The sequence below is a fragment of the Seriola lalandi genome, unplaced genomic scaffold (assembly GCF_002814215.2).
Source record: "Seriola lalandi dorsalis isolate HSWRI2012SDOR001 ecotype SW California unplaced genomic scaffold, Sedor1 jcf7180002054561, whole genome shotgun sequence".
Classification (NCBI taxonomy): Eukaryota; Metazoa; Chordata; class Actinopteri; order Carangiformes; family Carangidae; genus Seriola; species Seriola lalandi.
Genome location: NW_019525114.1, coordinates 1,570,468 through 1,593,222, shown reverse-complemented (window position 1 = coordinate 1,593,222; position 22,755 = coordinate 1,570,468). Strand labels below are relative to the sequence as shown.

The 22,755-nt window shown below is 38.8% G+C and overlaps 2 protein-coding genes across 6 annotated transcripts in view; one reads left to right on the top strand and one right to left on the bottom strand.

The window, feature by feature from the left end:
- The first annotated feature begins 1,186 nt into the window (after nucleotides 1–1,186).
- On the top strand, nucleotides 1,187–9,887 carry LOC111662361 (protein phosphatase 1 regulatory subunit 12B-like). The gene is made up of 7 exons (XM_023416210.2): nucleotides 1,187–1,543; nucleotides 5,149–5,165; nucleotides 5,250–5,388; nucleotides 6,386–6,487; nucleotides 6,954–7,004; nucleotides 7,132–7,182; nucleotides 8,731–9,887. Exons 1-7 carry the CDS (start codon nucleotides 1,445–1,447, stop codon nucleotides 8,815–8,817), a joined length of 546 nt encoding a protein of 181 aa, XP_023271978.1. The 5' UTR covers nucleotides 1,187–1,444; the 3' UTR covers nucleotides 8,818–9,887.
- Nucleotides 9,888–10,463: 576 nt separating this feature from the next.
- syt2b (synaptotagmin IIb) overlaps nucleotides 10,464–22,755 on the bottom strand; it is a 30,653-nt gene continuing 18,361 nt past the window's right edge. For 3 of the 5 annotated variants that reach the window (XM_023416181.2, XM_023416182.2, XM_023416183.2), the window contains 8 exons: nucleotides 21,754–21,982; nucleotides 21,432–21,592; nucleotides 19,118–19,249; nucleotides 17,687–17,854; nucleotides 16,559–16,726; nucleotides 15,439–15,556; nucleotides 15,040–15,173; nucleotides 10,464–14,853 (listed from right to left, as the gene is read on the bottom strand). In XM_023416181.2, the coding sequence (XP_023271949.1) occupies nucleotides 14,638–14,853; nucleotides 15,040–15,173; nucleotides 15,439–15,556; nucleotides 16,559–16,726; nucleotides 17,687–17,854; nucleotides 19,118–19,249; nucleotides 21,432–21,592; nucleotides 21,754–21,958 (1,302 nt within the window). In that variant the 5' untranslated portion in view covers nucleotides 21,959–21,982 and the 3' untranslated portion in view covers nucleotides 10,464–14,637. Of the gene's footprint in view, nucleotides 14,854–15,039; nucleotides 15,174–15,438; nucleotides 15,557–16,558; nucleotides 16,727–17,686; nucleotides 17,855–19,117; nucleotides 19,250–20,632; nucleotides 21,250–21,431; nucleotides 21,593–21,753; nucleotides 21,983–22,755 lie in introns of those variants that run through there. The other 2 variants (XM_023416184.2, XM_023416185.2) reach the window with 2 other exon arrangements.

Genomic DNA, 22,755 nt, shown 5'->3' with positions numbered 1-22,755 from the left:
GTAGAAAGTATGGTTGAAAATGAGGGAGTTGACAGGTGTGGTTAGGTTATAACAACAACAGTTTTTAAGAGTCTTGTGACATAGGTGCATTACCAAAACCTCATGGTAGGTATAACTCATACTCATGTAAACTCATCATTGCTTTATGATTGATAAAAGTGCTTATATTTACTATACATACTGTATGTACAGTAGCTGCATCTTTAGATCAAAGTATGACCAAAAAAACCTAAAAGATTATGCCTGTCAAACAGGAGCAGTAACAAAATCTCTATACAAAAATATAAAATATACATCAACACATTATATATCATTGTTGGAATAGAAAGTGATTAAGTTGTTTATCCCTTTTAATCTGATAGTTTAAGCTACATCTGATCAGGTGCTGTATTTGTGAGTCTTGGTCTGACAGCCAGCACTGACCCAGACTAGTAATAATTAGACAAACTGAAAAGAGAGACATAAAACTGGGACCACTGACACTTGTGAAGCTTCCAACATTCAGATTCTTCAAGACGAACAACGTGCAACTGTGTCCAGGCACATACTCAGAAAGGTATGTAAGCTCTTAAATATCAACACGCGCAGCGCCCAGCTTGGTTAAGTTCAACAAATCTAAAAACCAGAGCTCTACAGAAGTATATTCATGCATCTGACCAACCTGTGGTTTTTCACACACTCTTATCACACAAACCCAAATGTGCCTGTGCAGCTACCGTATGTATTTTTAATTTTTACTTCTACTTTCAGATGTAGCCTAACTTCTGTCACTTGTTTTAATTGAGACGTTTGCCACTTTCGAACAGCCTTGGTTCCCTTTTGTGAAAAAAAAGAGTTTACAAGTCATATGGAACAACATTTCATTATGCATTAAAATAACATGTGTACTTCCCTATGCCAACATTAAATATACAAAAAATTTCATATTTACATATTTCATATTTACAGAAAACTCCATTAATGTGACTAATGATGCTTTACTTTTTCCAGTTTTGCTGAAATGAACGAATCCCTTTAGAGCCCTTGAGCCCTGAACAATACTGCTGTCAAATCCTTGTGTCCACACACACACATACACACACACACACACACACACACACACACACACACACACACACACATACACATACACACAGTACAGCCCGCCTCCTCCTCCCCGGTCCCACTACCTCCTCCACAGCTCTCACACTTGTGCTGTTCTTTCACTCTCATCAGATATGCAATGTCTCACCATCACATGAAGATCACACTTGAGTTGCCCACTTTAACTAAGATAACAGCCACATCTGTATTTCATATCAGCGGACGATAAATGTCTTCATCAACGTCTTATTTGGAGTTTTTTTGTTTGAGAGGAGTCGTTTAAGTTTTTGTTTTTTGGGGAAGTTCAGTGCTTTTGGACCACATTGAAGCTGCATGCAGTGGCTGTAGCAGCTCAGGAGCGATGTCATCTCTACTTTCTCACAACAAAGATCAGCCACGCATCAGAAAGACGCTTTCTGACTCTTCTCCTGCTTCTTCCACTACCACCAAGAGCCTGAGGGTAAGGCCTGACTGTCTTCAAGCTTTTCAGTGCCTGTTTAGTGAGAGGAAATGCCACAGCTGACATAACGCAAACAACAACATTAACGTTCCGTCACTGTCAAACAAATGTCTCGGTAACAAGCCACAGAGGTATTTCTGTGTGTTTGTATTGTATACTTTGCCACAGAATCTTAAGACATGTCATACTTAATTTAACTCTTATTTTTCTTCGTTTGTACTCGTGATTTGGCCTACGTGATCCATGGAAAATGATGTCAAGTTATTAATGACCTCTTGCTGTGTCGTTTGAAATGGACTTTAATCTCCTTTTATAATCTGCTTTTCAATGTTTATGGTACTTTCGGTATCAGAAGTCTTCCTGTGATGCTAAGACTCTGTTTTATGGAGTTACTTTGGTCCTTTTATTCACAATCAAATACAAATAATTGCCGATTTTATCAGTGTATTTCTCATCAAATTATGCACTGCACATGCTGACGGGTTTTTCTACAACTTTAAACTTTACAAAATGTTTTTGAGTTCGATTATGATGTGGGGTTTTTTTTTAAATGTGGTTATCAGTTTAGACCCCAAAGTCACAGAGAAATCCCTAGAATATTACATTCTTTATCTCTCACCTGACATTTTGATATGCCTCTAAAGGCCTCTGGTAACTCACACAGACTGTGAAATAAAAATTGCATGTTGATGTGCGTGAACTAAAAAGGAACAAAACTTGAAAATGAAACCGAGGCAAAGCTGTAATGAGCGGTGAGTCTTATCTGTTTATATAAACCAAGAATCCACTTGGGAAAGATAAATGGAGAGATATGGAGCACGTCAGTGTGTGAGAGAAAGAGGGAGACAGGAAGAGAGGAAGAAGAAAGAGTGAGAGAAAGAAAACAGAGGGGGTGAAAGACAGGATGACATAGAACAGAGAGAAGGAGGGATAGAGCGCTTAGGACTGGCTTGTGGGAACTCAGACGCAGTATTTATGGATGTTTATCTCTCTGCTAGTCCTACGGGAAGCTCACATTTTCCACTTGGGAATAGCTGGTCAGCAGACAAGAAGTTCCCCACGGGATCTAGAGAGGCTGGAGGACAGCTTAGTGACGGAGACACTCACATACATTGGACAAAGTCACAAAGGCCCACTTCTCCATCAGCATCTGTTTATATGTGATGTCCCTTAATCTAAACCAGAGCTTTTTCCAAGTCTGCATACTGTATGTCATTAATGACCGTTTACCAAGCATATCCAAGTGTCCAGAGAGAGCCTTAAAGGAGCTGACATCAGAGTCTGGTGAAGCTCCAGAGATCTTGTAAATGTCTGAGCAGAGACATATCACTGTGTTTACACATAGTGGCTGTAACTTAAAGCCCAGATTCTTCTTCACAGGAATCCATTTGCCGTCTCCAAGATTGTGTTAGACATGTAACCGTTCAAGCACTAGTCACCCGGCTGTTTGCTTTATGTGACTGTCTCTATTCATATTTGAAATTGCATATTTAAGTAATCCGGTGAAACTAATTGCAACTAATTGCTGCAGGCAAGATAATACCTCTTAGCCTGTAGGTTAATACATATTGATTGTTAGTAGTGATGGATCTAATAAAACCTAAATTATGTATTAGCTTTTTCTTAAGATTGATATAATGAAAACACATTTAAATTTGGAACTTTTGGTTTCAGCAGGTTGTGAATCCAGGCTAATGCATGTTTTGCTCTAATCTCATCCTAATGCATTTCCTGTCTCTTCTTTAAAGCTCTTTGAATTGTCTTGTTGTTGAAAGGTGATTTAGAAACAAGTCACCAGCCGTGCTAGTGGCTCTGTGAGGCTGCTCATAGGTGCTTTGAGCTAAATGCTAATATACATGCTAATATGCTCATAATGACAACACTAACATGCGGAGGAAATAATTGGCATGTCCACCATCTTAGCTTAGCATGTAGCATTTGCCAACTATCACTAAAAAACCAAAGTAAAGATGAGGCCGATGGGAATGTCTTTATTTTTTCAGGTATTTGGTCAGAGCAAACTAATGAACAAATTTCATGGCAATGCATCCAAAAGTTGTTCAGATATTGCAGCCTGGACCAAAGTGGTGGACCAATCGACTGTCAGACAGACAATTCCATCTTAGGGCCGCTCTGCTAGCATGGCTGAAAACCTTAGCACTTGCATTGTAGCACAGAATATACTTTTAGTTGTTTGAACTTGTGATGCATTCACATCACGACTAGACAGTCTGTCAAACAAATGATGAAGTCAACCTCTGTGGTGTCAACATTTGTGTAGTAATGAGCATCTACTGACAGAGACGACAGGGTGATGATGGAACCGAATGACGGGTTCTTGCCTCCTAAGCTTTAAGTTGGTGTTAGATTCATTAACGTCACTTTAACCTGGAACAAAGTGGTGAACCAACAGACTGACAGACATTTTCACCATGACGCTAGCATGACAAAGAAATGAAACAATTGAATTGTGGCTTTCAATGTACTTTTAGTTGCGTGTTTGAAGGGGAAGCACTTCCAGTTTGTTGTTCAAATCGTCTCCAAATTAACTTAGTAAAATGACACATAGAAACTGCTTTTGATCTGATGCTCCTGTCATCATGACATCATGTGTCTATATTTTCCATAACCATTACAAATCAAAATCAGTTTTATGTGACAACGTTATGGATTGGCTGAGTTTTAGGCACAAAAGGTGAGAGACTTTCATTGTCTATCATCATAATGCTTTGAAAATAACATGTTGTTTTGAGGCATTTGCTGAAACTGCTGCTGCAGTTCCTCTCGGGAGGACACTCTCTCTAATCGAGTTTAAATGCACTCTAAACCAGTAGAGTCCAGAGACCTGAAATGACGCTTGAACATCTGTCAGCACACATACTCTATAACCCCTCCAACTTTAAAAGGCAATAATGAACAAATAGTGAAGGCCACTGCCAGAGCTATTACCTTTTTTGGATGTGTTTAGTTATCTGTGCTTGTCAGTTTATTTAAGGAATCATTTCCTCTCTCCTTCTTTAACTTGACCTGGTGTTTCAGACGGCCATAAACCTTTTCTTGGAAAATTGAAAAAAAACAAAAAAAACATCTTTCAAGAGGAATTCCTAGTAATAGCAATTACTAATGCACAAGAGGTTTTTGTCACGTAATACTTACTTTCAAGTTGATGATGAATGTACTTGCTGACATTGTACATGAAACGAAATATGTCCTGTGTGCATATTGACTGTATGTTTATGATATTAATGCAGAGGAAATGTTCAACATAATAGAAAAATACAACCTCATTTGTGGATTAGATTCCTCATTGTACTTAATAAATCTCACATCACGACCAAATAGCCTGTCAAACAAATGAAGTCAAGCTGTGTGATGTCAACATTTATGCAGTAATGAGCTTGTACTGAAGTAGAGGACAGGGTCAAGATGGAGTCAAATGACTTGTTTATGCCATGTAAGGTTTTAATTGGGGTTAACTACAGTTGAAACCTTGGTTAAGATAATCAGGAATGTCCTTACAAAACCTTACATTATAGTTGCAATTTGCATTTTTTAAATTTTGGTCAGATGATGGCCAGTTCTAAAACATGTCTCTTCTCTTTCAGCATGAGAGACTGTCCAGGTAATCTTACTCTGATTTAATTCACACAATACATACAAGTTAAACCTATGCGTTGAATGCTTAATACCTCTCTTATGTTCTCAGATTAGGCTCATCTGGATCATCTGATGCTTCCAACGACAAAGCAACAAACCACGCTGAATCTTACTTCTTGCGGAGGGAGAACAGACTGTCTGCAAGGAAAAAGGCAGAAGAAGAGACAGCAAACAATGACTATAAAAAGGCAGGCGATGCAGCTTGAATGTTGATGTATAATATTTTGTAGTGACTGCTGTTGAGTCACAGAGAAGATGTGCCTATGCTACTTCAGACGCCAACTAGATGCTCAAGTAGAAAAAGAATAACCAAACCAAAAAACCTTAACAATTTACTGGAAGAGTCTTTACTTTATTCAATCAATGTGTTTCAGTTCAGGTCCTTACAGAGACGATAAAGGGACATCCTATATTTATACCACAAGATGGTCCATTATCCAATGAAAATAAATGTCTGAAGGATGGTGCACTTCCAGCAAAGAGATTTCAAAATAAAAGTACATCCTGTGAGTAATAGAGCTGAAGCAGTTGAAAATTCTCAGTTTTTTTTAAATAAATTCTCTCTGTAACTGTGAATTCAGTGTCAGTTTTCTGACTGATATTTTCTGATATTATTACATTTAAGAATTTGTTTATAAATCAAGACAAGCCTTAGAGTCTACAGCCATGCCAGTGTCTCTGTGAGGCTATACCTAGGCACAGTGGTACTAAGTGCTAAATGCTAACGCTAGCATGATAATAAGCTGATGATAAGGCTAGCTTACTGACATTTAGCAGGTATCATGTTTACCCGGTTCATGGTGTAAATATAGCGGTTAGCATGCTAACATTTGCTAATTAGCACTAAGCACAAAGTACAGACTGACTGATGTGATTTTACTCTTCACTTCATAGTGGTGCTAAATGAAAAACATCACTCTAGGATTCATCTGGGCACCGTAGATATAGGCAGTATGTAGGCTATCAAATTTAATGGCAATCCATGGAATTATTATTTAGCAACCACAAATGTCTAACGCATGATGAACAATGAAAATAAACATTACTTGCATTCCTAATAAACAGTGAAAACTACCACACAAACAGTCACAGAGGCTGCTGATGTCCATGTTTGTTAGTTTTTGTGCTGTAAAAAAACAAACAACAACTCTCCTTTGTAAATCCTAACCAGTGCATATTTTATAGATGTATGAAAAGGCACTGGCCACCAACCAAAGGCTCAAGTCCAGGCTGGAAACAAGTAAACAGGAACTTGTTGTGATTCAGGACCAGCTGCAGAGAGCTCAGGTACTGATCTGCAGACACTGTATCGACAGTTACTTTGCCCAATCCAGATTCATGGGTGTGAAAGAAGTGAAGGGAAAGTTCTCTTAAAAGGAGACTGAAAAAGTAACTAAAACTTTCTTTAAGTCATTTTGATTTTTCTCAACATTGCACGCAGAAATGTCTTCCACATATTCGTGTGAGATACCAGGTAATAATGTAATCTGTAAGAAATGTGACATGAAAGATGGCAGTTATACAAGGAAGCTGCAGTGTTATTGCTGTCAGGCCTCAGGTCTGAATTTGGGAATAATTTCCTAACTAATAATAGTTTCTGTGTGTGTGTGTGTGTGTGTGTGTGTGTGTGTGTGTGTGTGTGTGACTGTGGGTATATTGGATATTTTATATCAGACACTTGTGAGACCCAAACTGACACAGCTTCAACACGTTGTGCTATAATCCTTTTTATAATAACCTTTCATTGCTGCAGAAGGGGAGACCAGGCGATTGCGGATCCAACATGCTCGAGACAGAAAAAAAGGTATCAACTCACCATTATAATAACACTAAAACTACACTAGTGCAGTCAAAATGTTTCCAGTTAAATTGTCTTCATTAATCTTTATTTACTTATCTTAATTATCTTTATTACATGTTCTTCTTCATAGGAGAGTTGGAGCCTTAAAAAGAGGATAACAGATATGGAAGAACAGCTGAAGGTAATTGAGATGTTTTAAAAACGAATACTTTTTACATTTAAAAATGGTAATAATTAAAAATATAGCAGGATATTTTACCCGGGAGACAGCTAGGTTTATTTGACTTGAGAAAAACAACAAACAATCAAATCCAAACGGTGCAAAGTGTCTGTGGGACTTGGTGCTACGGTGTTAGCTGCTCCGGCTACAGTGGTTTTAGGTGACATCATTTGTCACCATTATGCTCTGTTGGGTGAGGAATGTGTGAGCACTTTGACACTGTGGCGAGTGAGCCATCAGTATTCATCTGCTGTCTAACAACCACAAATGTCTGCTGTGTTATGCCCAAGAGGTCGCAAACAAAAGGCTCTTGTTATCTGTGAACGAGAGGTCTAAACAAACATGGGCCGAAAATAGACGTTCAAAAACAGAGAAACACTGTTATGTTTGTTTAAATGAGCAAGTCTGGTCCAATTGTGTCTGTGTGTCAGTGAATGCAAGAGGACAAGACTCTGTGTGTGTGTGTGTGTGTGTGTGTGTACTGTATGTCATTGTATTTGCTTTATTATAATACATTGGCCCGATTACTCTGGATCAGATTAATTACCTTTCAGGGAAGCAGCAGGAACAGATCTCCCTAAAGTAAATTAATAAAAAGAAAGGATGTAATGAGGTGCTTCTTTACAATAAGATGTGAATTTAAATTTGACACCACATTGTCCAATTGAATCTTCAGAGCAGACTTGATATTAAAAATGTGAAAATGTGTCAGGTTTGTCTTTATCTCAGCCCCTCTAACACAGAGACTCTGAGCCACTTTCCTTTCTGGACGAGTCAGCAGCAGGAACCGAGGTCAGAAAAGTAAAATAGCTCCAGTTGTCGCTGCTGTACTCGTGTTCTGGTTCACTTTGGAAAACTTTGTGAGGTGATTTGGAAATAATGAACATGTTTATCATTTGTCCATGATATACAATCCAAATAGTGAAATTAAAATCAGTCAACCTCTTTCTCAGAGTGAAACATTACAGTTGCACTAATCAACTTCACATCATGTTAGAGCCAAACAGAAGCAAGAAAAACGTCTGATAAATTTGAACTCATCATCTTTCTCAGTGTATCTTAATATTACGAACACTATGAAGGTCAGTTAGTGTCACAACGCACTGAACTGCGGAACCAAGCATTGTTTTGAAGCAGTAGTGCAACACATTTGTGCTGCGGGGGTGCGTTGGGCCCCCACATCATGTAATCAATTTTGTTGTGATGGAGGCTGAAAAGGTTGCTGCTATCGCCAGGAATCAAACATGGCAAGCAAAAATATTGCCACCGAACCTCCATTACCTGAACAACCCTAAAATATGAATTCACTCAAAATACAAGTAATGGACGACCCACAACATTATCCGTATAGTTATCATATGGTAAAAATGAACATATTTCATATAAGCCAGGTCTGTGGCAAACATTCGGTTGAGTAGCAGGATAATACATGGTGCTCTACGGATATAAGAATAACAGAATATGATTTTCCTCTGTGCCCACTTTACTTGTCTCACGCTCTCTCTTCAGGTTAAAGCAGAGCTTAAGACGGAGAACCAGAGACTGAAGGATGAAAATGGAGCTTTAATCCGTGTCATCACTAAACTATCCAAGTGAGACTGGACACAGGGAGGAGAGAAAAAGAAGGATGACAAATACCTTGAAGCCATATTTATACCTACACTGTGTATGCGTCTTTTTACATTCGTACTATCCTCAGAAAGAATGTTTGTACATAGTTTTCAGTCGTTTTGGAAACTTGAGTCCATTCTTTTGTTTTTGTTGAGATGTTTTTATAAGACAGGCTGCTTCCCTGTTGTCTGTTGAGTGATTGACTGTATTTAAAAAAAAAAAAAAAAGGGACACATTTCAAGACAGAAAATACATATTCCTATATATTCCTTAAATATTTCAACATAAAGACAAACGCCAACATGACCAGTTCTTGTGTTTCACTCCACTGTGAGTAAATGAGAAAATAATCCTGCAGGGAAACCGTTTTTAAAAACACTGCAATCATATCAAGGATATCCCTGTGTACATAAATGGACAAAATATTCCAGGTATGGCCACAGAGGTATTGCCATGGAAACTGCAATATTTGGTCTGTTCCATATGCAGACCCTGAAACCGGACTCTGAGCTATCAGGGACGGCGAATGATGGATGAGCCGCATTTCTCAGAAACGTGGGAGCGTCATCTTTGATTTAAGAGCTTTACCTTGAAGTATGATGTCACCAGCGACAGGCTTTCCCTCTCAACCTGCAATGTAAAAACAATCAGCTGCATGAATTGTGATCGTAGAGAGAAAATGCCTCCTAACTGTCAGCACTAACACAAGGATCATTGTATGGCATGTAAAATATCAATCAATAAGTTATCAGCTCATTGTCACTGGCTTTAAACTTAAAGAAGTAATGATAAAAAACAATCTTACCTCAGGGGCCATTTAGTGGCCGTTCTAGAGCTTTTGATCATATCACATGATCCTTATCACTTTGAATTTGAAGCTCAACTTTTACGGTTAGACCAGCATGGATGAGCAGTACTAAAAATTGTATAAAAAATTAAATTAAATTAAATTAAAAAAAATAGAAATTTGAACATCTGCATTTCCATAACAACAGGGTGAACATCTGCTGGTTAAGATCCAAGAATAAATGTCAAGAATAAAGTCTGAACCTAAAGCACTAGTAAATCTTTATGTTCCGTACTGAAGTACAAAGCATCCCCATGAAATAAAGGCAATTCACTTTTAAATAATAGTAATAATTTCACATTAATTTCATTATGATAATATGTTGTGTTGCCGTTTTTGTATGATGTATGCAACTCCAGCTACAATTCATCTTCACATTCAGAGGATTTAATGAGTCCCATTTATAATCTTCCATTCATGGTACCACTGCCAGACGGAGATATAACTTTCATTCCTGTTTATATTTAATTTAAATTACATATATACCATGAATATATATATATATATTTTTAATTTAAGAGATGCATAAAATAGAATCCATATGATTGAAACTGAACTGAGAACAACATGAACTTCAGTGCAACATCCAAACTCATCGCACTGCAGATGTGCTGCATTTCAGTGCAGTTTGTCATCCTTGTTTTGTTGTCGCATGAATATTGCATCAGAGAAGTGGGATTAACATGTGCCACTCAGTTGTGTCGCATGCTGAATATGATGCCACCAACTGACCGTAAGTGGAAAAGCATCCTCTGATTCTGTTTACACACCACACAGGACAAGGCTACTTAAAATGCCTTTATTTCCTATGATTACATTTTGACAACACACAGATAATGACCTGACCACATCCCATATTTTAGTTCCCTTGAGTATTTCACTTCTACACAGAGTGATATATGAGTACAAGTTTTTTGGTCTTTTTGTTTCCTCTTTTTGCTGGAAAACATGGATTTTTGTAAGGAAATAAATCATGCAGTTCACAAAAAGGCACAACTATTGACACACCTCTACAACAAGACAGAAAAACGAGAGTCAAGTTCAAGCAGTTCCCTTGTCTATGTTGCTCGGTAAGTGGGTGGATGAACGAGCAGGATGACGATCATCTCTTTGGATGTTCTGTATCATGGCTATGTTCACATAGGAGGATTGTGACTAAAGGGGAGCCATTACTGAAGCAGCAGGTTGGCAGTATTGCATTGCGAATGTTGTTCTGCACTGAATGGGTCGGCTCTGTGCTCGAGACAGCCTGTGAGACCCAGGAAGACAGGGATTTTGTTGCCTGCATTGCAGAGAAGTGACAAACTCATATAGTTCATGAATTGAACAACAACAAACAAACACAGGCTCAATTGGTCCTATTGTAAATACACAAAATAGCAAATGGAGATTATAGATTATATGTATATAGAGATAATATGTGGATGAGGGTGAGAACATCAAATAACACTAAGAGAAGGATGACCTAACACACATTGTAGAAAAGGGTGTAATGTGGTGCTTCTCCTTAATAAGATATGAGCTTAAATTTGACGCCACATTGTGGAAATGAATCGTCTACATACTAAAAGTGTAAATGTGTTTGGCATGTCTTCCTCTAAAGCCCATGAACTAACGACGTAGCTACCTTATACTCTAAAGGATGGACTGTGATGAAGACTGGGGTTCTTTGTCTTCATACACGTATATACATGTATGTTGTAAATGTCCAATGTCTAATAGTAAATGACAGCGACTCAAAGAAACCAGATGGAGAAAACAAATCCCCACATTAGAGATGTCATGGTAGATACAGCATCGATATCTCAGAGCATGCACAGGTGACACATCACCCGCTCATCCCATTGCAATCCATTAGGTAAACTGCGTGTTCACTCAAAAAGTGACATTTGGAATGAAAAGATTATTGATTGCTTAATTATCAGACTTGAGCTACTTAAGAGGGCTGCATCAATAATATGCAGTAATGATATTTAACACAAGTAACTCAGTAGAGCAATAAAAAAATGTTTTAAAAAAACTACTGTATGATAAAATAAAATAAAAAGAGTTTAGTTTATTCTATATGCAAATTACCGACTTCTTATATATAATCAGACATATGAGAGCAGGTTTATTTGAATAGCAATAAGATGAGGAGGTACAGTTTAATAAAATCCGTAAGGAAAAGGGGGCTACAAGTCAATTAAGTCGTCCACTGTATCATCTACATATGATTAACTAAGACTTGACACCCATCTGGCAGGAGTAAATGAAGGAAACACTTACGGTACACTGAGATAGAAAATCAAGGAGCCGGCAAACGTTCTCCTTTTTTTGAAATATATACAGTTTACTGGTCAGCGAGTAAGACGTACTGTAGCCTATAACAAGTGCAAGCAGAAATGAACAATAGTTACATGACTTGTAGCCCAAGCATACTGTTACACTGGACTCAGCACAGAGGACACATACAAACAATGACAGCAAATTAGAGAGTCATGCAGTATTATGGCAAACTAAGTGGATTTTCACGTGATACATAAAGCAACCCTGCTTTAATTCCAGGCATTAAAGGTGCCTGTGAACACTGACATGAATTATTCAGACATACATCCAGTCCCATTCAGCAAAAATACATACACTGTGCAGTCATTGCATACCGTTTTTTTTTACTCTGTTTTATTATCAAAAATGACACAGAACACAAACACACATACACAATATAATTATGGTTCTCTTTAAAACATGCTGCTATTTACATCATCTTGTAAATACATGCTGTAGCCTATTCACAAATCTGCGCGATGCATAATGTTAACAATAGGAAGAAGAAGTACTGTGGATGGACCCATCACTGTGCTGCTGTTTGCCGTCCTTTAGAGTCATTTTTATTTCTGCTGATAATATGGAGGCAGAGAAAGGCTGTGAGAATTTGAATTTCATGAATAACTCAACACCTAATTCTGATATTTCACCAGCACTAAATGCTTAATGTTAAAATTTAAACACCACTGAAATGGTAGAATTTAAATATTTAACTTTAACTTGTCAACTTAAACCGTCTTTCTGATTCTTGTTCTTTTAATTCCTCTCTTTTCTTGATATTTCCAGATGGTTCCAAATTGTGCAATTTCAAATGATTTTCTTATTTTCATTTCCTCTAAAACTGAAGTATTAAATCAACTTTATTTGCAGTCGTGCTGCAACCAGCTGGAATAACAAAAGCAGGATGTTTCAGCCTCGACATCTTCTAATGAAAACTGATTTGCACAAACTCTCAGTTGCAGCTCGCTTGAGTTTTTTTTCTTTTTATGTCTATTTTTACTCAAAATAGCTGAGCAATTCCACAATCTTTCTACACACCTATATTTTTCTACATTTTCATCCAGAATTTTGTTGTCAAGATAACTTAAGTTGAACTTTTCATTTATTTATGTCACAATGAGGTGTTCAGTTGCTCAGAAGACTTATGGCCTTTTTTGCCTCCATCCCTCTGCACATCAATGTAGTAAGTCTGCAATGAAGTTTTAACACCACCATGTTTGGCTCCGGGTTTACAAAGCTAATGAGTGAGCGATCCAAAAGACGTGAAACACTGCGAGGTATGATACATGCTCGATTCTGCAGCTCTATTTGGTTCAAGCAAATGGTCCTGGACATGTATACTGTGTTATATGTTTGATGTAGCACTTGCCGTGTTGAAATTTTACAAACCTGTAATTTACGTTCTCTTAAAAAGTGCAGTTACAGCTTACATTTCAAATTCAGTTCTCTATAAAAACATCTTTGACAGAAATCCTCCCGTTGTTTCATCTGAAACTTTTGAAGTACTGAGGTGGGCCAAAGTATGCTGGGCAAACTATAACATTTGTCAGAGAAAGACATATAATCAGTTTAATGGATATCAAAATAAAATGCGATAGATGGCGAAGCAACAGCAGGATTCAAAATCATTGTCATAATTGTTTTGAACATCATTGGTAAGCCTTCTAGTATCCTCACTTTCTCCAAGGGCAAGTGAGGTTTTACATCCAAGTGGTCAACACAGCTCCAGACAGATTTCAGATGGCACATTCACAGTGTCCCTGACTACTTTTGAAGGATATTCACTCTGTAAAAAGTTCCCCATTCTAAAATAAACAATGAAGCCTACTTCTCAAAGTGTCACATCAGGAAAGGCACCCTTGTATTCCTGTCCTACATGAGATCTGTCTGCAGACACAGAAGCGTGTGCTGAACCTAAATGCATAGACGGTCCTTCATGGCAACACAAAACAAGCAACAAAGAACAGATAGCTGTGTCATCCCTGCCATACTGTGTACTACTGGACTGTGTGTATCTCCATCCCGAAATGTGAGCTGATAAAATGAAGACGGGTTTCTCTGGAAAACATATCGCAACATGGATCGCTGCATTCAGTGACCTCGACCTCATTCATCCTCAATTAAATCTTTTTGCATGGATAGACTTAAACAGGCTCTGTGCAGGAAATAACCCAATACTACAGTACTTTCTATTGCAAGTTATAGCAACACTTATTAGCGAGATACAATACTGGGCATGGTGTATGCAGAGCAGTGGGGAGGTAAGTAAAGCATGCTCTATTAACTAAACTAAAGCTTTATTTCCAGTATTGTCTTCACCACGGCTTTCATTCAGTATCAGCACCCTAAGAATCAGTTTCTAAGTTTCTTCAAATGAAAGAAAGACCAATAAAAGTCGATCATTCATGAACCAGTCACCCAGTAACTCAACGCCACTCTTCTCAGCATACATTAATGTGTGATATGTGATGTTTAAAAAGAGTTGTTTTTTTTCTCGACTTAACAATGAATGGGCAGATATTCTACGATGTCTCTTTTTTGCTGAGCAGGTTTCCATGACGAGTTGTCATGTGTTAAGTCATGGGTTTCATGCAAAGTAGGGGTGGGGGTTGGATTTCTGAGTTAGTGCATTAGCTGGTTGGTGGAGCATGTTACTTCTTTGCAGCCAAAGATGCCAGCTGACCATCAATATCCTCCTCGGGTTGCAATGGATGCCACTGGGCAATAGGGCGGCGTGGATTGGCCAGCATGTCAGACCAATGCTTCAGACCTAAGCCAGTCGCCTTGCTGCCCACGAAGATCTTTCCAATGGCGTCGTTCTTACCGATCTTGTCATAATCAAAGACTGTGACCGCCACCAAGATTTTCTGAGTAGGGAATGAGAGAGAATCTGTGATTTCTCTGTAATGGAGTCGTCACATTATTAAAACATGAGTGCAGGTTGATTTAAAATACATCTTTTTAAGGGAGAGAGGCACAGATCAGTTGTATTTTGTACTATATCATTAACAACTCAATCAAGTCCTAAAGATCAGGTTTGACTTGTACTGTACCTGCATCTGTTCTAGGGGGATTTCAAAGCTGAAGGATTCATTGTAATATGGGTTTAAGGTGTTCTTCTTCACTGTAGTCTTCTTTTTCTTCAGACGCTTACCCCCCTGCAGCAGCTGGATCTTTACATAGGGATCTGCAACGGGCATCAATACGATCAGCAATAGGGACCATCAAGGCAATATTTTAATATGTTGTTTTTTTGTTTCCTTACGTTTCTGTAATATCTACTTCCCAAGATATTGGGAAGTGTACAGAGCCTTGTTTTCTCAGTTTTTAGTGTGACATTATGGATGTGTTCTCAATGCGTGCATGTATACTTAACTCAACACCATCAAAAACAAAAATGTAAATTCTGATTACGACATTCTAACTTTGAAGTGATTACAGCATTTCTCTACCGGATAATCCACAGGCGTCCATCTTCTTCAGGTTCTTCGCCTCCAGGATACAGACGGTAAGTTTCCCGGCGGTGGGGACATAACGGAGGGAGATGCAGATGTCTCCGAGTTTCTCAGGCTGAGCAGTCAGCGCAGAGAGACAGACAGAAATGACAAGCACACATGCTCATCAGACACCAACAAACTGCTTGTGGTATGATGGGCTGATGCAAAACGCTCTCAGCTCTCTGTCTTGAATTTTCTCTTATATGCTGAAAATGAGGATCTTTTGTCCGTGTGGCAACATTGTCAGAATACTTACTCAGAATTGCACAGCCCTGTATGGATTAAGGACAGTTCTAAGATATGAAATTAACAAAAAATGACATTGAAAAGGTGACTAATCTGTTATCAGATACATTTCTGAACTCTTATTGCACTAACTGTAAGAAATACATGTTGATTCTGATGATTGTCTGAATGTTTGTGCACTTTCATAAAAAACCTGCATATCGATTAATTAAGTGATCTATCCTAAAAGGTTAAGGCTGGTGCTGCTTTATATATTTTTCTTTTTGTCGACAATGAAAAGACCAATTCCAACAATATGGTCGCTGTTTCACAGTTTATGACTTTCCCATGTCCGCTGGGTCATACTAAAGATGTCCGACTTTAAAAAGGAGTCACAAATACATAGTTTCACTTTTAAAAAAGACTAAGTAATTTCCTAAAAACAGCTGGGCACTGCATGGTTTTAACAGATATTGCCCACAGATATAAACACTGTATTTTTTGGAGACTTTTTTCAGATGCTGATTAATACACTCTGGAGCGTATTTACAGCAGCAGGACGCTGTCTGTCAAATAGACTCAGAATAAACTACAGTGCACACTTTCATCATAATGAGGGAACATGGCAGCAAGTGGAACAGTGCGGCTCACTGCTGTGTTTTTCATAGTTTCTGGACAACCCTGGAGGAATAAGCTATATCAGGCTTTTGGACACACATATATTATTTGTTGGTAGGCAGGTTAGTATTGCTCGTTTTGGTCTTTTCATGGGATTTGTTGCCAGTGACAAAAATGCAGAACATCACCAGAATTATCCGTTAATCCTAATCATTTTGATTCTTAACAGCACCTCCTCTTGATCGGCGCTCTCCAGGTCCCGCCACTCCTCGATCGGCCGGCCAAGGTCGATGGTGTTCATGGGAATCTTCACCTCTCCAATGACGTCATGTTTGGAGAATCGGTCGTAATCATAAACAGACATCACCAGCGTCTTCCCACCGAGCTCCTCGTAGGGTACCTGATCAACAAACACAGGATTACATTGTTTTACATCTCATTAGTGATGTGACTAAAGACTGAGACTGTCACCATGTTAAAAACTGATATCATTTGGATAAAGAAAGCACTGACACAATACAGGGTTAACTTTACTCAGTACCAAAACATCTTTTAACCTAGAGTTACTGTTATGTTTTGTATGACTGTTCGATTACTTACCCAAAGGGAAATATGGTTATTTTTGACTCAGTGTTAACCTCGGGTTTTACCATAAAATTATTGTTAGTTGAACAAAATTCATATTGTATGAGTCAAAACTGCAAAAATTCAGATACAAAAATAAAGAAGATTACAACAGTGGGTACTGGGTAAAGGAAGTCCATTGTTACACTGGCACTATACTGAACCACTGCTTTTTATTGTGTGTTAAAGGGAATTAAATCTTCAAACAAAAACTAAATGAAAAAGGCATAGTTAAGGAAAAACAAAATAAAATACAGATTATCTGGGGGAAAAAAGCAACTGTAATTTAGCATAAATGGCATTTAAATAACATATATTAGCCTTGGAGAGTGAACATGGTTGTGGCTCTGCGGATCTGACAAGAGTCAGAGGCGTTCTGTTAAGTAAGATTTGTGTTTTTGTTTTTTCCGGCAGGCAGAGCTTCCAGCCTGACCCACAGCCACTGGTAGAGTCTCTGCGGGCCTTATTAGTCAGGACAGGAAAAAGCAGCATGTAGGCTGCACAGGCCAGTGGTTACACACACATCCAGATGAGCCTGACAAGACACAGTCAGTGCTATTACACACACAGTATGATGGACACGCAGGCGGGGGGTTAGGGTGATTGTTCACCATTATCTATAAATGTTTGATCTTTGTGAAAAAAGGGTGAAAACCTTCTCTTCTCCACATTCTGTATCTGAAGACTGTACTGTAATTTATCACTGCACAGACACACGAGTATGTGAGAGACGTACCTTGAATACAAATGTTTCATTGAAGACGGGGTTCAGTGTCTTCTTGTGCACTTTGGTGTCATACTTCTTCTTCTTGTCGGGGAAAAGGTGGACTTTAACGTAAGGATCGGAGGTTCCACCGGAGTCCATGGACATGAGGTCTGCAGCTTGAAGGATGCCAACGGTGAGCTGTGTGCCAAGATGAGGGCAGGATGGGAGCGGCAAAGACAGAATTTTATCAGGCAAAAATCCAAAGTTTATAAGATTTTTCATTTGTGTCAGGGTCACTGCCTCAGACTGGTTATACAACATCATCTGACAACTTCAGCCTTGCAATTAATCACAAAAATGTCCTGCCCCACTCACTGGAGGTTTCTTCAATGTCACACAACTGTCACTGTGTGGTAATTTAAAAAAGATTTTCTGTCTCTACATTATATTAACACATTTAAAATATGACTTTAATGCTAGTCTCTGCTGTATATATGTTGACTTAGTCTAATTCATGTCATATACTACCACTGTGCCCATCTGCTGCTGAGAGCATTACACTTATGATGATAAAGTTACTGAACATTTGACAAATAAATAAGAATTGTTGCAAAATGTCCGTATCTATTTAATTGATTAGCCTTGAGTTTTTTATGTCTTTCTGCAAAAGTGCATTTCCAAGATGAGGTTATAATACACCTTCTGAGCAGCACTACGTCTTTGGGGTAGATTGGAGGCTACAATGTGTTGCTATCGGAAAGTGACAAGACAGGCTGGGGCTAGCTGGCTAGCGTGCTAACTTTAGTACAAGAAAAGATGCTCAAGAGATAAGAGTTTACATTGGCGTTTGCCATTTTGGGAATTACTCTTATTTGCTTTCTTGCTGAGTGTGAGATGAAAGGATCGATACCACTCTCATGTCTGTCCGTATATAAAGCTACAGCCAGCAGCTGGTTTGCTTAGCTTAGCATAACGATGTAAAGGGGGGAAACAGCAAGCCAAAGTCTGTCCAAAGGAAACACAATCTGCTGACCAGCTCATCTAAAGTTGACCTTTTTATATCTTGTTTGCAGATTGTGTCACCTTTGGATAGGGCCATCCTCAATGTTCCTCCTCTCTCCAGTTTTTATGCTAAGTTAAGCTAACTGGCTGCTCGTTGGCTTCATATTCATTCTGCAGACATGACAGTGAGAGCAATCCTTTCATCTAACTCTTGGCGGGAAAGCAAATCAGTGTGTCTCTCAGAATGTCAAACTATTTTCTGAAAACGCTGGAAGATTTGAGGCAGATGGAAAATATCAGAACAGTGGAAATTGTGCGACGCTCTCTAAAATTCAATCATGAAAAACACAGTTCTGCCTGATTTTACACACCCAACACTACTATCCGTCTAAAAAATAACTATACATCTTTTAAAGACTGAAAACAGACATAAAGCATTTACAAGTGACAACCACAGACCTTTGTATTCTCAAAGTCATAATCTATAGAGTATTGCAGCTTCCCCAGTTTCTCTTGCTCTTTCTCTTCCTCCTCTTTTTCCTCCTCCGTCAGTCCAGTCTCTCCCTCGTCGTCATCATCGTCCTGGTGTTTCTGTGGTTTGAAGGTAACAAAACAAGACACGATGTTAAAGGTCAGGGAAACAGGAATCAGACTACAGGGCTCCCCACAACAGACAGCATGCCACAGACACTGGAGCTCCAGGAGTTTTTACGTGGGAGATACATGTTTTGGTTACTGCTTACCTGCACAGCACCTGATGATAATAACCCGGGATTTGATCATTTACAAGGGCAGACATCTCTATTGGTAACACATAAATACACATTTATACTTTTGAATAATCCTGCACATCTCGTCTTCAGTGTTTTTTTGGGATCACTTGGCATTTCCTTCTACATGCTTGTGCAGTACAGTGACAGCCAGTCAGTAGAGGCATTGCATGCTAGTTCCACTAAGAGGGGTAGTAATTGCAATACTTTTTTCAATGAAATCAGATATTAGCAAATTAGCTCTTGTTTGTCAAAGGGATCATTTTCAAGGGCTTTCATTTCACCAAATGGAGATAAATGTTTATATAAAAAACCCCTCAGGAACTAGCTCACAACAGCAAATGCCAATGCATATTAAATGATAATAAAAGGCAAAAAAGACATAATATTCAGGGCAAGGAGATGGCTTTCAAATACTGCTTTTTTAACTGGATTGAAAATCATTGTTGTTTTATTAAACCCTACCCTCACGGGTTTTCATATTCATAAAATACATATTCATAAAATCCAAAACTTTTTAAACCTGCACGCCTCGTTTCACATCTAAATTTATGTGGCACCAGAAAAAATGCCTCTCTTTTCAACTCACCGTTATTACAATAAATGGTGCAGGATTAAAGGGCACAGCCAGCTATTTGAATAATGTAGAGTCTTATTGTTTCAGCGTTATTACTGCAGTTAAATTAAAATGTCACTGTCAAGGTGACCTTGACTTTGGAAAGTTTCCACTCTTGTCTTTTTCAGGCCATCCAGTGTCTCCACATTCTTCCTCCTCCTTGAGTATTACAATCAAAAAGACAGATTTGCAAATATTTGGCTCTTCATGCAGTTTTATCATCACCGTTTCCATGTCTCCCAAACAACCAACCATGCCCTTTATCACATGCATAGAATATAGTGTTAAAAGTGTCTTGCATATCATCTCTTAATCCAATACTTTCCATATTGGTGTGAGTTACAGTAACATTGTCCCGGGAACAATGCGTTAGATGGTTAGACTCTCCTCTTTGGGGTTTATGGAGTACATCATAGCTTTCCATTGTTACATTCTCAAGCTGTCATAACAAAAATTTAAAGAAAAATTGTTTTTGGGAAGGACTAAAAAGAAAGAAAAAAAAAAGGAAAAGGAAGCTACGACTTTCATTCCATGAAACCCCCCTCCGCCCCGGGGGCCAGAGAGCGTCAACGTGAGCTATCCACCTACCGTAGAGCGGGAGTCCACCACAGTCAAGAAACACGAGGCACACGCAAGACAGACACAAAGCGGAAAAAAAAAGGAGGAGAGCAGAGAGAGGAAGAGATTCAACTCACAAGACACCAAACACACTACAAAAAGAGAGGCAGTCAACACCACCACCACCACCACCACCACAATTATGAGGAGAAATGACACGCTTTTTTTCATCTCCTTGTCACGTCGTGGACACAAATAATTGATTGCTTTAATTAACTGTCACTGGAGCACAGGGCAATCTATGGTGATGTCAGCTGGTTAACCCTCAAATGAATCACGGGCTTTTCTAACATTTATCCTCTGATTTACTCGACATTGCTTCCAAAATTTCCCGATATTTCTGCGGGCTTCACGCCTCCATCCATTATCTTTTGTTATAAAATGCAGCTTTTGGTGCCTGCGACTTGTCAAAAGAAACTTTCCACCTCACGGTTCTCATTATTCTTTGCCACCTCATAACAAAGTGTGTCATTTTTCACCACGGGCCACAATGGAATATGTCACACATTTAAACGACCACAACAACATCAAATAAATGGAGGGGAAGAGAGCTCTCCTTGTGTCCTCTACAGCCTGGCCTAAAAGAGCTGCTGGTAAAAGATCAAATGCGGTTAGCTAGAATCATATTTAGATGAATAAAAACTCAGCAATAAATGTCAAATTTGAATAAATAATTGAAGGTAACACAGTGGAAGAAAAGAGGAAAACATCATCCAAAACATCCTGTTACCCTGACTTTTCAGTATGTAGGAAGCACGAGGCGTCATACCTCGCCACCCTGCATGTTCTTCATGTTGAAGCCATCCTTGCCCTTCTTTCCTTTCTTGTTCTTCTTCTTCTTGCAGCAGCATTTTTTGATTATGCAGAAGCAGCAGGTAAGGATGAGCAATGCGGCCACCACAGCAATGGCAATCAAAGCCCACTGAGGCACTGCCAGTGTCAAAACAACAGAGGGAAAATTGAGATTGAAAGGAAGCTTTATGATTTTTCACACACATTCACACACACACACAAAAATCATCACTTTTTGTCACATAAATAAACATTTTGAATCTCAGAAGGAATCAGGAATGAATTGCAGGTATGCTTACGTGGGATTTTATCAATTTCATTCAAGAATTTACTCTTGATTTCCTCAAACATGTCATTCTTGCTGATCTCTGTGTTGTTGGAGCCGGAGGTGTCCGGCACAGAGGTGGTGATGACAGCCAGGGTGGGAGCCATTGTCATGGTGGTGGCACCGGTGGGCTCAGCGGCCGCCACGGCCTGTGGCTTTCTGAACAAGTTAAACTTCATTGTCAAAGACTAGGTGCAGCGTCCCTGAGACACACAGAGATCAGACAGAAAGGGAGAATTAACATCACCAAACAACTGTAATGTCACAACCTCAGTGAAATGGAAGAACTAAAGTGAATGCAGCATTTTTTTTTTATCTAAAGACGATTGTTGCAGAACTTTGCTGAATTTGGCTGTAAATCAAACACATTTTTATCTGACCAATATACAGCAAAAACACTAAACTGATTTGTGGAGAAACTGAAGTTCTACCCCAGGAGGATGTTGTGCTGAAACAATTAGTCCCTTAATAGTTTAGTCGAGGACGGACAGAAAATTGGACCAGAAGTTTGATTAAGTAATTTATCAAGCAAAAATATTTTCTGTTTGTAATGTGAAGATGTTACTTTAAGCTCTAGGACATTTTAGACTAAACAATTTAACTGAAGGAACAAAAGGAGAGAGAGTGACTGTGCAAAGTCCAACTGATGGTGAAGATCATGTAAAAATTGTTGCCTCAGTAGAGCTCCTTTTGTAAGTGACTAATGAATAAAGAGGATCCCTTTGTTTTTTTGAGCGATGATAAGATCAAAGGCCGCAATGAAGCAACTCAACCCTGGGAAACATGGAGAGATCACAATCAGCTCTGTGCATTGTTAGTCACGGATTAAACCGATGTCAGTTACAAATCCTCGACTGAAAAACCTTACATGATATAAAAGTCATGAAAGTTTAGACTAAACACATCATTATGCTGATGATGTGAGAGTTTACTCTCGGTGTGAAGAATGAGCAGAAGCGGAGGTGATTAACACCCA